Raw genomic sequence first — 17,836 nt, 5'->3', positions numbered from 1 at the left:
ACAAAAGGAGTAAGTTCTTCCTGAAGAGAATTACCTCAAGTGGTTGAAACAACTTGATTCTAAGTAAATTTTGACAGGCACCTAGAAAAGATCTCACCTCAGGGAAGGGTGGTTTTTCAGTTTGTTCCAATCACTTTTTGCACATTGAGAGAGCTCTTTAGCTTCTTTCCAGTTCCCATTGGCCATTGCAGTAGAAATGTCACTCAGCATGTGCGCGGCCGCTGCGTATCTGGGGGAAAAGCCCCACACCATCCAAGTTTCAAATGTGAATGAACATTTACATAAAAAATACCACATCCTATCCCCAGGATCTAATTCTGAAGGGTAAGAGTGTGTTTCTGAAAATATAGGGGTTATTTAAATTTGATTCTAGGGGCACCTGGGTGGCTCAGTCAGTTGAGCATCTGACTTTGGCTCAGGTCATGATCTCACAGTTCGTGGGTTCGATCCCCGCGTCGGGCTCTGTGCTGACAGCTCAGAGCCTGGAACCTGCTTCGGATTCTGTGTCTTCCTCTCTCTCTGTTCCTCCCCTGCTCACACTCTGTCTCTCTCTTTCTCTCTCAAAAATAAATAAAGATTAATTTAAATAAATAAATAAATAAATAAATAAATAAATAAATAAATAAATTCGATTCTAATAACAGCATATTACTGCCCTAAAGTAACCTAAAAGAATACAGGCTACCCAGCTAGGAGGAGAAAAACAGTCACACTGTATTATACGTTAACATGTTCCATAGATAAATGTAATATTCATCAGCTCATCATTTCTGATTCTTGGTACTCATTCATTCAGCAATCTGGCAGCAACCATGTAAACAGTAAGTGACTTCAAAGTCACATTAAAGTGTGGATCTGGTAACCTAATCATTTAGGCAGATGTAGCCAGACTTTGGGTGATACCACCCAAAGATGCATTCTTTGGGAGACAGCAATGCTGACAGGTTATTAAACCACTTAGCTGAAGAAAGACAATTTCTCATTGCATCTTTAGATACACCCAAAACAGAGACATTTGCCCAAGTGACACTGTGCATACATGGTCTTGGGGCTCACACCTAAAAGAAAAGCACGCACTATCATTGTGTGCAAATGCACTCACATAAAAATAAAAACAAATTGCCTCTAAATGGAAAAACTTGCTCACAAATTTGTAGATCTAATTCTCTTATAAAATGCTATGGGACATTCCCGAGGTCTATAAGAAAGGAGAACACAACAGAGAGAACTGTCTGGAGGCTGGCCCAGCCTGGCAGGAACACCTCCATGGCCAGGAGTGTCAGGAGCAGGCCCCATACTCCCAGCCTCGTGGCCTCAACAAGCCCCACATTCGAGAGGCCACAGAGACCAACCAACCCCCTCGTGCCTCATCTCCCCTCATTGTCACTGGAAAGGGTCATCAGCCCTCCTCTCATCCACACCTCCCTGGTGCTGCCAGAACCGCCCACTGGCAGCACCTCTCCCATCTCAACCCCTCCCCCAACCCAGGTGTCTCCTGCCACCTCAGGAGAACAAGGCTCCTTCCCAGCTCCCCCTGCAGCCCTCTCCAGCAGGGGAGGGCTCTTCTCTCAGCCCTCCCCGCCCAGAGACAAATGGAGGAGTCCACCTTTCTTCCCAGCTGCTTCCCAATCACTCTCCCCTCCTTGAAAGCCCCCATTCCTTGGAAGCCCATGCTTCTCGAGGGCACCTGCTGGCCTCCTGTCTTCTGTCTTGCTCTGCCTCAGGTCTCCAGCCACAATGGCATGTGACTTCAATGTCTGTGAGGATACACAGCACGCTCAGTTTCAAGACCTCCTGGCCAATAACCCTTTACTCACCTCCCTTCTGCTACCCGCACCACAGCTGTTCTGAACCTCTGTCTCTGATGCACTGCATCACCCTCAATATCTTCATTTTGAGCATTTCATTCACTGACCTCCACCTCCAATCCTTCCAGCTCTCTTATGATGGCAACAATTCCCCAACTTTGCCAAGACCCACCATGACCCCTTCCCCAGCCATAACCGTGTCCTGTCCTGCAGGCCTCCATGCCCCACCTGGAGTCAACCAGCCACCACTCGCTGGTGAATTCACATTGTTCATCAGGCCCACCCTCATCACAGTGTCCAGGCTGACCACTGTGAGCCTGTGCCCAGGTCCCTGAATGGTGCTGAAGAAAACCACAGAGCCAGGCTCATTGGCCCCTGCCTGCCCTGCAGGACTGCTCCTTCCTACCTTTGCCTTCCCAGCCACATTCACCATGCAAGCTTCCCCATCAGACCTCCCCAGCAGGGACAGAGGCCACTCGAGGGGCCCTCGTGGGTTCTCATCACTGCAGCCTCACCCCTGCCCACACATCTACCCTCCCTCCGGCCCTCTGGACCCCAGACCGTCCCATCTCCCCACAGCTTTCTGCCCTCTGGCTATCCTCTTTTTCCTTCTGGGCAGCCTCTCCTTTTCCATCAGTTATCAGTGCTTGAGTGCACAGGCACCCTTGTATCTGCCACCCTTAAAACAGCAGAACAAAACTGCTTGCCCTCACACCCCACTGCAGCAGTGGCTGTTTCAGAGCAATCCTCTGCCTCCCCTTCTTCCCAGAATGGCTGCTGGCATCCCCATCACCCTCCAAACATTCCTCTAAAGCGGCTCTTGCGCGGGCCACCAACTACGCACATCTCGCCAAATCCGACAGTTCTACCTCCGGCTCCACATCTACTCAGTCCCCTAGTGACTGCAGACACAAGACTGCCCCTCCTTGACACACTCTTCTCTAGGCTTCCATGCCACACGTGCTCCTAATCTTCCCCCCACTTTCCTGGACACTCCTCCACTCCACCTGACAAACGCTGGCTGCCACGGCCCCTTCCTCCTCTTACCCCTGAGGGGTCTATCCAGCTCCATGGCTTCCAACACCGTCCACATGCAGTGACTCCAAATGCTCACAGCCTCACCTGAACGGCTAGCGGGCATCCCAAACACCGCTCTCCTCCCAGCACTGCCATCCTTCCCACCGCCTCTCTCCCAATCCCCAGCTCATCGAGGGTACCACCAGCCGAGTCAGAACACTAGAGCCCTCCGTGATTCTCCCACTGTATCTAGTCATAACCATAATCAAGGCTTGTCGCTTATCCTTCCAAAATATCTCACCCATTCACCTCACTGCCACTGCCACCAGTCAAGACCTTCGCCTAGGCCACCAAGTTAGTCAGCCTTCTCGTAGCTTCCCTGGCTTCCTTCCACCCGCTACTCCACAGGATGCTTTCAGAAAATATGAAACAGATCACTCCCCTGCCATAACCTCTTCAATGGCTGCCCACTGCTCAGAGAGCATGACTGAGTCTGTCCATAGGGCTTCTGAGGCTGAGCATCCCCAGCTCTGCATTCCTGTCTGACCTCTGGGGCTTGCACTACTGCCCCTGGGGCTGTGGCCACAGAAGTCTTCTGAGTTTCTCTGACTCAACAAGTTGGCTCCTGCCTCAGGGCCTGTTGCACATGCTCCCTGCATGGCTGGCTCCCCCTCAATCTTGAGTCTCAATCCAAATGTTACCTCTCCAGGGGCACTTTCTCTGCAAAGCAGAACTTCCCCGGCCAACCCCTCAATCATCAAAGCACTTTTCACATGCTACAATTATTCTTATTTTCTATCTCCCCTAGGAAAACATAACCCCATGGAGGCAAAACCCCATCTGATCATGTTGTAACCCCACCACCGAGGCTCATAATAGGTACTCAACAATCAACTCATATATGTTGAATAAATGAGAAAAAAGAAAAGACAGGATAAATTATTTTAAGTACCAAGGTGGCCAAAAAGATTTCTCAGACTAGGTATCATATCACCAGGTATTATATAATTACCATTCCTGAAGTCAGTTAAATCCAATTTCATTAACATGCTAATGTCCTTTGCATAACAAAAGAAGTTTTAATTATTTTTTTTATTTACAGGATACCTACTTTCTCACAAGAATCTAGGATGGTTTTTCACCCTAGCTCCCCCACTTTTGAACTTGTCAACCATGGTTATGTCAATCATAGAACTAAAAAGTAATCTCCCTTAGATATACCAGTAATAAGGACAATGATAATACTAGGACATATTAAGCAATCCCCAGGGACCAAGGACTAAGCACTTTACATGTATTAACACAGATCTGGAGGAATACACTATTATTCTCCCTGTTCACAGATGAAGAAACTGAGGCAAAGAATGGTCTTATAGGTCATTAGTACAGAGAGACTGGAACTTAGTTTCAGCATACACAGTCTCACGAAAGAGAACAGCAGCAAGTCACTAAAAATGAAAAGGTAAAAGACATGGGACAACTCAAACCAGAGTAAGGAAATACTCTTATTAGAAGATTTTATTCCAATCAAACACCAACAAGACAGTGAGCTTCCTGAGAGCTAAGCAAACTGGGCTGGAATAAGTTTACACTGATGCTGCTTTGATTCAATAATTTCAGTAAATTATTTTTTTAATATTTTTAAATGTTTATTTGAGAGAGAGAAAGCACAAGCAGGGGAGGGGCAGAGAAACAGGCAGAAAGAGCACCAAGTAGGCTTCGCATTGTCTGCACAGACCTTGAGATCATGACCTGAGCAGAAATCAAGAGTCAGATGCTAAACCAACTGAACCACCCAGCTGCCCCCTCAATAAATTATTTTTTAAAGCACACATTAGACAACACATAACCAACTCTCCTGCAATCAGAGATCAGAATCTATTTCAGTTACATCTGAGGCATAAATCTTAAGAATCAAAAGTGCCATTTTAGGAATTCGAATTAATTTTTCTTGTTAAGTGATGGTTTTTTTTTTTTTTAAGGAAATCTAAGTATTTTTTTTTTTCCTCTAAGACCTATATACCACTCTTTACCAAAACCTTCTATGGCCAGTCAAACCAAACATTCACTGAGTCCATGTACCAAAATACATCAGTGACAATTTCTAAACTATCATGTGTGTGATTCAAGTATACAGCACACAAGTTAGTATTCACTTTATCTAAGTCATTATTACATGAAAACATTCATCTTCAGCCTTGTTCGAACCAACAAGATATTCACAAGGCAGGTTTGTTCAAATATCTGTATTTACAAAATGTGTCCTGCCAAAGCTATTTGGGAATATAAGCCAGGGAAAAGTTTCTAACTCAAAGCTCATTGGTTTTGGCAACCTTAATCTAGGTATGTTTATACATTCTCCTTATAGTCTTAGAAACGTATACAAGTGGGACAGAAGGATAACAAAAGCAAAAAACTTCAAAAACTGTTTTGGCTATTGACTTCTGTTTCTACTGTAACTGGTAAATAATAATAATAAAACCTTTTACATACACTCAGTCACACAGCTATTATAATGAGTTAATACCATCTTACCTGATGAGATCATCTCTATCTTGGAAGATTTGGGTTTTCCGATTGATGGTGTACCTAGGAAACTCCATTCGGCCAAGATTGACCAAAAGCACAGTAGAAAGCTGTCCCTGACCACCACAGGCAGCTTCCTCGTCTTCCATGGAGTCCGTCAATGAAAATAGCAGCAAGACCCGGGAAAACACAGCCCGAGGGCCTTTACAGACTCTCAGTGACTCTCCTGCCAAATCTTTAGCTCTGAAAAATGTACAACATAGAAATAAATTTCTGGTATTTTTACAAGCATTTGGATGTTAGATTTTACAAATTATTCTCATCTATTAACATTCATTTTTTATACTTTTTTTTTAAGTTTATTTATTTTGTGAGAGAGGGAGCACGCATGTGTGGGACGGGCAGAGAGAGAGAATCACAGAGAGAGGATCCACATTGACAGTATGGAGCCTGACACATGGCTCAAACTCATGAACATTGAGATCATGACCTGAACTGAAATCCAGAGTCGGATGCCTAACCAATTGAGCCACCAAGGCGCCCCTACAAATTACTTTTAGATAAAATAAAGATAAGTTGCATTCATTATTCTAAGCTAAAACAAATCTACCACTTCCAGCTGTGTGACTTTGGAGCATAATTTAACCTCTCTTGGCTCAGAGCCTACCTAGGGACATGGTGAAGATTAAATAAAATGTTATCTCCAAATAGTTTCACACATGGTTTGGCTCAATAAAAGGGCAAGACAGGGTTTACACTGGTCATCAATGTGTGAAATACCAGGAAAACTCATAAAAGTATTACCTATCTGACATGAGCAATTTTCACTTCTTGACAAGTGACAATTCAGACTAAATAATAGTTATTTTTTTTTAAATGTCATTATTGGGGTGCTTGGCTAGCTTAGTAGAGCATGCAACTCTTGATTTTGGGGTTGTGAGCTTGAGCCCCATGTTAGACACAGAGATTACTTTTTTAAAAATTTGAAAAAATAAAACAAAATGTCATTATCAAAGGCTATTGGTTAGGCAGCATATTTTCATGCACCAAGAAGTGGTACCAAGATTTGGTGCTGTTCTGTGTGTGCAAAGTGGTCCAGAGGCATCTCCACTCCAGGGTAACCGCTGTAAATCCTGGTTTGATTCTGGATGCCTTCAAGGTAGGTTTGGAGGTCTGAATTAAATTCAGGGCCACATGGACCCTCTAGCTCTCACAACTTGGATACCATCTAGAACAGTGTTTCTCAGGGCACCTGGGTGGCTCAGTTGGCTCAGTTGGTTGAGCATCTGGCTTTTGATTTCAGCTCAGATCATGATCTCATGGTTCATGGAATCGAGCCTTACATCAGGCTCTGTGCTGATAGTACTGAACCTGCTTGGGATTCTCTCTCCCCTTTCTCTCTGCCCCTCCCACATGCACACTCACGCTCTCTCTCAAAATAAATAAATAAACATTAAAAAAAAATAGATCAACGTTTCTCAAACTTGGCACTATCGAGATCTGGGCACAGCAATTCTTTGCTGGGGAGGAGGGCGCTGTTATAGGAGGAGGGTATTCATTACAGGATACTCAGCAGCATCACTGGCCTCACTAAATGCTAGCAGCACCCACTTCCCTCTTCATCACGACAATCAAAAATACCTCCAGATGTTCCCTGGAGAACAAAGTCACTCCCCAGAAGCTATTAACCTAAAAGAAGTGCTGCATCTCTAGGGGTGTTGTAGGAATCAATGCCACCACCAGAGGCATGAGGGGACAGGGGTGAGATTCTTATCACACCACCATTTAATTGAGAACCACTCATCCACAGAGACTAATAAAAAGAGTCCAATTCCTCCATCTTCATTCAGAGCCCCAGCAATGCAGTCAGCCAAGTCTCCGAGTTCAGAAGGAACCATAAAACATGGTAAAATGAACAGTGATTATCTACTGGGATGAAGAAAGTGTAAATGATGCGCCTTTTTCTGTTTCTTCATAATAACAGCAGAGTAAGATAACAAAACACTGCCCTCACATGGGGCTGTCAGAGACAGATCCCAGTGCAAGGCTCTAAAACAAAATGAAGAAATAAAGTACAGTCTTGAAGGACAGTGATTTTAGTACAACTAAAATAGCCTTGAGAATCTTATGCTCCTTCCTACAAGTCCAAAGTTAGGAATAAAAAAAAAAGTTAACCTTATTTCTTTTATTTCTGTTCATATGCTTAGTGCTTATACTGAGAGTGTTGCTTGCTAATTTTAATGTTCACTTACTTATAAAATGTTATATAAGGTTAACAAAAAATATATAATGAATGCAATTATAGAAAGGATTTAGAATGCAGGATACAAAATCAATGTACAGAAATCTGCTGCATTTCTATATAACAGTTATGAAGCAACAGAAAGAAATTAAGAAAACAACCTCATTTACAATGGCACCAAAAATAATAAGGTACCTAGGAATAAACCTAACCAAAGAGGTGAAAGACCTGTACTCTGAAAACTATAAAACACTGATAAAAGAAACTGAAGAGACATTCCATGCCCATGGATTGGAAGAACAAATATTGTTAAAAGTCTGTAGAACCCGGGGCGCCTGGGTGGCTCAGTCAGTTGAGCATCTGACTTCGGCTCGGGTCATGATCTCACAGCTTGTGAGTTCGAGCCCCACATTGGGCTCTGTGCTGACAGCTCGGAGCCTGGGTCCGAGTTACATTACATTACACCGAATGTGGGTCTTGAACTCACAGCCCCGAGATCAAGAGTCCCATGCTCTACCAACTGAGCCAGCCAGGCACCGACAAAGCCGTAGTAATCCAAACAGTATGGTACTGGCACAAAAATAGACACGTAGATCAATAGAACAGAAAATCCAGAAATAAACCTACAATGATATGGTCAATTAATCTTGACAAAGCAGGAAAGAATATCCAATGGAAAACAGTCTCTTCAACAAATGGTGTTGGGAAAACTGGACAGCAACACGCAGAAGAATAAAAAATGAAACCACTTCCTTACACCATACATGAAAATAAATTCAAAATGGATTAAAGACCTAAATGTGAGTCAGGAAATCATAAAAACCTTAGAGGAGACAGGCAGTAACCCCTTTGACATTGGCTGTAGCAACTTCTTACTAGTTATGTCTCTTGAGGCAAGGAAAACAAAAGCAAAAATAAACTATTGGGACTACATCAAAATAAAAAACTTCTGCACAGCAAAAGAAATAATCAACAAAACTAAAAGACAATCTATGGGATGGGAGAAGATATTTGCAAATGTCATATCAAATAGTATCCAAAATCCATAAATAACATACAAAACTCAATACCCAAAAAATAAATAATCCAATTTAAAAATGAACAGAAGATATGAACAGACATTTCTCCAAAGAAAACATTCAGATGGCCAACAGACACATGAAAAGATGCTCATCATCACTTACCATCAGGGAAATGCAAATCAAAACTACAAGGAGTGGGCACTGGGGTGGCTTAGTTAAGCGTCTGACTCTTGGTTTCAGCTCAGGTCATGACACCACGGTTTTGTGAGTTCAAGCCCTACATCGGGCTCTGCGCGGGCAGTGTGGAGCCTGCTTGGTATTCTTTCTCTCTCCCTCTCTCTGCCCCTTTCCTACTTGCTCTCTCTCTCAAAATAAGTGAATAAACTTAAAAAAAAAGAAAACTACAATGAGCTATCACCTCACACCTGTCAGAACAGCTGAAATCAACAACACAAGAAACAACAGGTGTTGGCAAGGATGTGGAGAAAGGTAAATTCTCCTGCACTGCTGGTGGGAATGCAAAGTAGTGCAGCCACTCTGGAACAGAGTATGGAAGTTTCTCAAAAAGTTAAAGATAGAACTAGAGGAGGATCCAGCAACTGCACTACTAGGTATCTACCCAAAGAATACAAAAATACTAATTTGAAGGGACATATGTGCCCTGGTGATTATTGAAGCATCATTTACAACAGCCAACTTATGGAAGCAGTCCAAGTGTCCATCAACTAATGAATGAATAAAGATGTGGTATATGTATACAATGGAATATTATTCAGCCATAAAAAGAATGAAATTGTGCCATTTGCAACAATGTGGATACAGCCAGAGAGTATAATGATAAGTGAAATAATTCAGCCAGAAAAGACAAATACCATGTCATTTCACACATACATGAAATTTAAGAAATAAAACCAACAGTGAGCAAAGGGAAAAAAATAAGAGGGAGGAGAAATCAAGAAACAGACTCTTAATTACAGAGAACAAACTGATGGTTACCAGAGAGAAGGGAAGTGTGGGGATAGGTTAAATATGTGATGGGGATTAAACAGGGCACTTGTGATGAGCACCAGAGGGTGTTGTATAGAAGTACTGAATCACTCTATTGTACACCTGAAACTTATATAATACTGTGTTAACTGGAAGTAAAATAAAAACTTTAAAAACAACTTAAAAAGAAAGGACTTTGAAGAGATTTAACATACTACAACCATGTGGATCTTAAAGCCAATTAACTCTAAATACATAATTAAAATATTTTTTTAAAAAGATACAGTATAAACTTTTTGAAGTGTTAGTAGTGATAATTTTCTTAATAATTTTTTATACCTATGTTTTATAAAAGAGTAGTATTTATAATATCTTCCCAACAAAGATGGGCTCTTGGCAAGTAACAGCTGAAAGTTACCTGTGCACAAGCACATGTATATCTTTGTGTGTATTCAGATACACACAACATATATATTATACAAAATAAATAACACTGACACTGTTTTAAAGTATTTTCAAAAGCATCACTCACTTCATCCTCAACAATTCCAGAACAGTGGACTCCCAGACTAAAGTTATTATAGTTGTATTTTATAGATCATGTGAGCAGAAGAAATTCTTAAAGTTTTCACATTTTTCCCAAACTGAAACAGTTCAAGGTTGTCACAAAAGCTAAAGAGGGGTGTCTGGGTGGCTCAGTCAGTTAAGCATCAAACCCTTGATTTCAGCTCAGGTCATAGACTCATAGTTCATGACATCAAGCCTCACGTTGGGTTCTGTGCTGGTAGTATGGAGCCTGCTTGGGATTCTCTCTCCCTCTCTCTCTGTCTCTGCCCCTCTCTAACTCATGCCCACCCATGCTCTCCTTTTCTCTCTCTCTCTCTCTCTCAAAATAAAAAAAATTAAAAAAAAAAAAAAGAAACAAACCACAGTTTTTAGTAAATTTTATGTCTAAACTCAAAAATAGTTGCATATTAAGACTGACAGATTACACTTCAATAAAAAGTTGACTAAAATAAATATTTGACTGAATAGTTTACCCTTAAATCCTGTAGGAACAGCAGCCAAAACTGCATTTTTCTTGAATAATAAAATACTAGAATTTACTAAAGGCCTATTGCCTCCTAATTTTTCTTGGTCCTAGAAATTTCTTGCTCCAAATATAGTACTACAAGAATTATAAATAATAAACCAAGAAAGAATCCAGGCTATTGTAATAACCCTTGTAATACTCTTTTGACTTCTTAATCTAACTGCAACTGAAACAAGTAATTATATTTTGAAAAAATGTACTGTTATAATAAGTTAATATGTGCTATCAACATTTTAAATGCTTTTATTGTTATGACGGTCAACAAAACCTTTTTAAAATCACGGCACCGATTCCAGACTGATTTTTTCCCCAAGTGCAGACTGAAGGCTGTTTGGCCAATTTGAGAAAGGTGTCCACGAGTTGCTGTTTCTGTCCATTGGGATTCACTAAGTGGAAGGTCTTGGCCAGGGTTTTTAGTTCAGGAGCAGAAAGCAGTTCAAGCACTTCAGAGAGTTCTTGCAACTCAGACTCTGAAATGGATTTAAAAAAGAGAAAAAAAGTTAAACATAGTTTTAAGGAATTTTACTATTTTCTAGCTCTATTTACTTTAAGAAGAATGAAGCTTAGTTATATGCAAATATAATGGAATTCTACTGCAGAAATTGTAATTAGTTTGCCAAAGCAATTATTAAAAAATATAGAGGGGCACTTGGGTGGCTCAGTTGGTTAAGCGTCTGGCTCTTGATTTCAGCTCAGGTCATGATCTCATGGTTTGTGAGGTTCTGTGCTGACAGCCTGGAGCCTGCTTGGGATTCTCTCTCCCTACCTCTCAGCCCCTCCTCCTGCCACCCCTTGCACGTATGCACACATGCTCTCTCTCAAAATAAACACACACAAAAAAAAGAATATGGAAAATAGATACCTCATAACAGTTATAAATTAATAGAATTTCTCACTAAAAAAACAAAGGAAAATAAAATAAAGACACATATGGACAGCCATTATAGCTTGCACATTCTCCTTAAAAACTCACTGGTATATTTGCTCTCGGATTACAAACCCTTCAAATGGACCTCTCCCAAAGCTGACCATCAACTCTCCTCCCTCCCCACAGGCCTCTTCATGGATTCACTCACTCAACATACATGGATATGTCTGCTATTATAGGCCCCAGACATCACCCTAGACCCAGGATGCAGCTGAATCAGACTTGGCTGGTATCTGCCTTCTAGGCATTTACAGCTTAGGGCAGTGCCTTTTTCCTCCACTCAGCAAGTACTTAGTGGGTGTACACTGCATGCCAAGTAATCTTCTATGGCCCAGGGCACACTACAATGACCAAAACAAGTCCTGGTCCACAAGGAGCTCAGCTCCTAGCATAATAAGCAAGTATGCATGTCAGGTGGGGATAACGGTTATAACGAAAATAAAACTGGCTATGGCAAAGCAAACATGGCAGGGAGCAAGTGGTCAGGCAAATGTCTGATGACGTGACACAGAGCACAGCTGGATGAAATGAGCCGTGTGGCAGCAAGTACAAGGCTCTGAAAGAGGAGTGCACTCAGCATGCTGAAGAACACCGAGGGGCGCTCTGTGGCCATGACAGAGCAGGAGGGGCAGTCAGAGCCAGGTTCCACAGGGTTGTGCAGATCGAGGGCAAAACTTGGACTTGACTGAGTGCAAAAGTGAGCCACGAGGGTTCTGGTTTTGTTGCCTAAAGGTCGTTTAAAGGTAAGTCAAGCCTCACCTGCAGCGGTTACCTGGCATGCCTGTTAAACTTGTGGATTTATGAATCTGCATCAAATCCTCCAGGTGGGGACAGGAGCTCCCAGGTGACACTATGGCACTGATGGGTAGGAAGCAGTGCTCCAAGCAGGGGTCCGAGTCCCACTGCCTAATCCTTCACGTTCAAGCCTCTTCACTGAGCATCTATGCCGTCCCCCAGGCCCGCCACATCACCTAACCTCACTTTACTAACTGCTCTCCACTACAAACCACCACACAGAAACCACCTGGCTTTGGCTTGATTTGCTTATTTCAGTCTACACTGTCAGCAACTACTGAAGACTCACATTCTTCCTCCACCTACGTTTCCAGTACAACACTGCATTCAGTACAGGTAGGTGCTTAATGAATCTACTGACAAGACAACCACAGTTATCTAATAGTCTCATAGGCCTAAGTCAATGAACTTCTGAGGCAATCAACTTATAAACTATAAGAGCTGTATATGCGTGCGTGTAGGGGTAGATGAAACTTTTAGAGGCAATATTAACTTCAAGCAAACCAGCTTTATTCTATCACAAAGATAAGGCATCTGAATGAGTCAGATTCTTGCTGGAAGGTGAGAGTTGAGAAGGGATGACTTTCTTCAGCGGCCCACGGCCACCTATCTATCCAGAGAGGACTTCACCGTCCTAAATACGAAACAGCCAAGAAAACAACAGTGGTCTTCACACGGGCTAAGAATGGCTTTAACATGAATAATCTGTTGTCCTAAGGTTAAAAATTCAATTAAAAAAAAAGTACTATTTACCAGGCACCAACCAGGAGATGACACCATCCTGGTATCACCATCATTCTGCAGAAACTTAGTTATTCGTGTCATATTTCCATCTTACATTTCCTTTGACTAATCATACCTGTCTGCAGAAAGCCTGCTTGCTGCAGTTCTCCAATCACAGGTGTTAAGTCAGGAGCAATCTCTTCATATTCCAATTTATTCATCTTAATCCAGCCAAATTTACGTTGAAAAAGTCTTACATATAACTTCTGACCACTAGCTGCAAGAAAAGTCGTGAAAATTCTCTCTCTTCTCAAAACAACACACAAACATTCACTTTTTAAAACTGAATACAACATATTCTATTAGAAATACACTTAGGCTTACTCAACTGATCGCCCAAGAACATCTTTTTCTTCCTTTGGAAGATACAATTTATTTCATATAGAAGTCCCCATGGAGATGTCTCCTTGTCCTGTGTGCCTGCCACCATGGGACAATAAGAATACCCAGGATGGGACCAGCTCTGCCACTTCTGAATTATACAAATCTATGAACCTTACCGAGACTCCATTTTCTCTTCTGTTAAAAAAGTGGGGGTGGGATGGGGCAATAACACCATCTTCCCAATGTTGCTGAAAAGATTAAACAAGATGAGGCATTCGATGATTGGTGTATAAACAACAAAAAATCTCCAAAGTTGGTCATGGTTATTGGCTGTTTTAAAACTTCTAAGTACCAGGTTTCCCATTGTCTAGCCACCAACATTTTTACTTCATCAGAGAAGCCCTACCCAGAATTCCAGTTATTTTATCCTCCGCTTTCAGCTTAATATGAACAATTCTATCGTTGGCTAAAAATAATCTGAAAAGATTTTCAAAATTCGTCTAGCATTGGTAGGGCAGCCATCTCTAACTTGGTGATCTTGGCCAAGTTATTTAATTAACCTGGTCAGTTGTCCTATTATCTGGATTATCTTCAAATTTCTGCCAATTCTAAAATGGTGTAACTGTATTTCTTAAATCTTCAACTCCCCACCCCCTTTTTTTCCTTAAAGAGGAAAATTCAATTAGCAGTACTTATTTTCACACAGAGACACTGAAGATTATTCTCTGTGGGGAGCCATACACAAGAATCTGAAGAAATTCCATTCAGGGAACTATTCATTTTTCTCAATTATACAGAAGCACAGAGCCATGGACTACTCAAATGCTCACATGAATACAACCAGCACCCAACTAAAGATCTGTAACTTCCATGGACAAAGAGTCAATGTGGTGTCATTTATGCCCATGTTCTGGTGAGGACAGCATAAGTAGAGATGGAGGCTGTGAGGATAATTAATGCAACTGTGCCTAGAGAAGTATTACTCGCATGTCAAAGCAATACTAAGAATACCGTAATTCCATTGTGTGCATTTAAAACAAAAACCCTTCTCTTGAACATTCCTGGCAATGTTTAAGATTTTTTTTTTAACTCTACTGAAGAGTCAAACCTGACTACAAATTATGGGAGGTCAGTGTAGCTCCCAAGTAAGCGTTTCCTACCTCAGAAGGGACTCAGTTCCATAAAGCCATCATGGCCCTTTGGATTAGCAATGCTACAAGGGTGGCTTTTGCTCCAAATGTGCACTATCGGCTCAGAGCCACCACTGGCTGCCAAGGAACTGAGGCATAGACCATTATTTTTAAATGCACCAATTTAGCCTGAAAGTTTCCAATTCCTCCACACCCTGACCTTAAAAGGCAGAGTCAAAAAACCTAAAATTGAAGGAAAAAATAAGCCTTAATATACTTTGGTTTGTTCTTTCCTGTATTTTACTTCAGTTTTGAGAAAATGGTGTGTAAAAACAATAAAACAACCTAAAGTAAGCTTGATTACATGCTCAAAAGCAAAGTATACTTTTCTAAGTCACAAAGGTATTTTTTTTTAACCTGGAAAAGGCTGTTTTATTACCATCATATATACATATAAAGGAAAAACAGATGCTTCCATTATAACCAAATTACAGCTTGTAAGGATGATACTGCAGAAGCAGACATCACCGGACACAAAATCTCTTTTTCATGCATGTTCTTCTCAAACCTTGTGGCTGGCTGATTCCCAGGAGCATTCCCAGAGGACTCACAGAACCACACTGACTCCTTGTGGTCATTAGGTTACTGCCCAAATCAGGCCAGCAAATGGAAAACAAAAACTTGAAAGCACACGAGCTGATACCTGATAATTGATAAAATTTAGTTACAATTCCCCTCTCATGTTCATCAAAGAGCATCCTATCTTCTTCATTCTCAAATACAGCTCTCAGCACCACGAGGAAACTCCGAAGGTAGTAAGGATGACTTGGTGGTACTGTAATTGTTTTACCAGGAACATCACAGCTTGACCCCTGCTCCAAAGGAATTCCGCAAGTGATTTCATTCTTTAAGTCACTGTCACCTTCCGGAGAAAGGTACTGGATGTTATGCCCTTTAGAATCATCATGTGTAGAACTATCAGACTTTGCCTCCCAATTTGACAACTGTGTTTTAGTTTCTGAAGCAACAGTCACTTTCACTTCTTCACAACTACCTGCCTCACATTTTTCAACATCTTGATTACCTACTCCTTTGATGCTCTCCCACTTTGCAAGACTGTGCTCTGAAGTAGACTTCAATGTATTCCCAAGAGTTAAATCTGGTGAAAATAACATAGCAGCATTATCTGAGAAGGCAGGGCCAAGGGGTGATCTCTCATATTCCTGGGTAGCCGTTTGGCTTTCAGCTTCCATTATTTTTGTGCCTTCTACAGTATGTTCAGGTGTACTCCGCTCCTTAAGAGAATCACAGGCAAACACATTTTCCTTTTGAGAACTGTTCTCCAAAATTTGATCCTTGTCCTCAGTCTCTGAACAGTTATCAACCAGGGTCCTAACCACTGTGGATGAGGAACTCTGTGGACTCTTATTGGCAAATTCCTCATTCTTATCTATTGCTCTTTTAGCCTCTGTGTATCTTCTGGACAATTTAGATGACAGGCTTCCCAAAGTAATGACTTTCACATTATGATGTCTCAGCTTATCTTGATTTTTGCACCCCAAATCATCATTATTTTTAAAGTAGGGGCTGGTCTGCTGTTTTATGCCCATGTTTGCTGAATCACTTTGGTCAGGGGTTAAACTTATCTTTAATGGTGACAACTTTCCTGGCATTACATCTTCTAAGACAATATTGGTTAAATCTACTGTAGGCACATGTGAATTTGTTAAGTCAACATGCCTCTGATCAACTGGAGTGATGTCATCATTGTTAGCACACTTTTCATCAAGATGCCGGTTTAAGTCATATCTCTGCACCATTTTACTACAAACAGGGCAGGCAAGCTTAGCAGGTGGTGCATTGTTAAAAAATGAAATAATAGAGTTACATTCTTTTGTTTTAGTTTTACTGGCTGATAAACTTCTACGAGGTCTTTTCTTCGCAGGAGCTTTCCCTTCTGACATCATGAGTATTAGAAAAACTCGGTGTTTCCAGTAATAAAACCCAGGATATCACTGGAAAAAGACAACAATGGTTTACTTTTACTTCCCTGTCTTGAAACAATACAAGGGGGGATTCTATTTGGCTTCATGTTTTTCATTTAGTCAATTTCTTCTTCCTACAAAATAAAACACATGTGGATTAAAAACACTTTAATGAATTCAACAACAGAGTGGAAAACAGTAAAACGTGCAATGGCAGTATCCCTTGAGATAAGGAAAATCCTGGGCTTGGGACAGAAGACCCAAGGCTCTACTCCCAGCTCTACACGCAATCTCCGTGTGACCCTTACCCATAAAATGACGGCAGTAGGCTCCGCAGGGATATTTTCTCAGACTTAAGATCTAAAATTACCCATTTTTTAAAAGGGAAAATTTGACTATTCCAGATCCCCCTTTGAAAACTACTGCATCAGTGGCTTTTTCCGGGCCAGAGAATGCCTGTCTCCCCGATCCCCGGAGTCATTCCGGCCTCACTGCCCTGCACGGAGAAACTCCACCGCGCCCCCCCCCCCCCCACCTCCAAGTCACAGACATCTGTCAACACGCATGGGTCTCCCGCGCAGCTATGGCCACCGCACCTCTGAGGCTCGGGGGAGGACGATCCCACTGGGGCCGCGTGCGCGCACGTGGGACGCGCACCTGGGTTCCGCCAAGGTGCCCGCCCTGTCGCCCTCTTTCGCCCTCCCTCCCCGCCGCCCCTAGCCACCTCCCGCGCGCCGGCCTGCCGGCGACCCCGGCCGGCCACCCCACTCCTCCCACCGGGCTCCGCGCGCCCAGGCATTCCCAGCCGATCCCCGCATCTCGGCTCGCCATAGGCTCGGCAAGTGGAGGCCCGAGTGATCGATCCCTCTTTCCTTCCAGGTTAAAGGCTCCTTCCATCCAGAGTGACCGAGTCTAGCCGAGCCGTGGAGACGAGCGGTCTCCACGCCTGGAGACCCCTGCACGTGCACTCGGAGGGAGCCCCTGGCCTCAGTCGTTGGGAAGGTTGCCCGTAGGGGCCGCGCTCAGCGTCAGAAGGGGCTTGCTGGGAGCAGATGCACACGGGGGCTCCACCGACCGGGCGCCCGCGAGTTCGCGCTGTGGGCTCAGTAGCTGGGCATTCCCAAAGATGAGCTGCTCGCCGCCTTGCTAGATGTGAATAACCTCCAGAGCAAAGGAACAATAAAACGAAGTCAAGT

The 17,836-nt window shown here is 42.6% G+C and overlaps 1 protein-coding gene across 6 annotated transcripts in view; it reads right to left on the bottom strand.

The window, feature by feature from the left end:
* Nucleotides 1–17,365, bottom strand: part of FAN1 (FANCD2 and FANCI associated nuclease 1) — a 33,570-nt gene extending 16,205 nt beyond the window's left edge. For 5 of the 6 annotated variants that reach the window (XR_003423239.2, XM_027067893.2, XM_027067894.2 and 2 more), the window contains exons 1-6: nucleotides 17,237–17,365; nucleotides 15,359–16,774; nucleotides 13,278–13,418; nucleotides 10,964–11,165; nucleotides 5,361–5,594; nucleotides 98–229 (exon numbers count right to left, since the gene is read on the bottom strand). Coding sequence is in view for 5 of the 6 variants with exons in the window: in XM_027067893.2 (XP_026923694.2) it covers nucleotides 98–229; nucleotides 5,361–5,594; nucleotides 10,964–11,165; nucleotides 13,278–13,418; nucleotides 15,359–16,622 (1,973 nt within the window). In the remaining variant the exon portion in view is untranslated. Of the gene's footprint in view, nucleotides 1–97; nucleotides 230–5,360; nucleotides 5,595–10,963; nucleotides 11,166–13,277; nucleotides 13,419–15,358; nucleotides 16,775–16,948; nucleotides 17,106–17,236 lie in introns of those variants that run through there. The other variant, XM_015081948.3, reaches the window with a different exon arrangement.
* Between the last annotated feature and the right edge of the window lie 471 nt (nucleotides 17,366–17,836).

Source organism: Acinonyx jubatus, chromosome B3, assembly GCF_027475565.1.
Source record: "Acinonyx jubatus isolate Ajub_Pintada_27869175 chromosome B3, VMU_Ajub_asm_v1.0, whole genome shotgun sequence".
Lineage (NCBI taxonomy): Eukaryota > Metazoa > Chordata > Mammalia > Carnivora > Felidae > Acinonyx > Acinonyx jubatus.
Note: the sequence above shows the minus strand (reverse complement) of the source record. Positions and strands in the feature narration are given on the sequence as shown.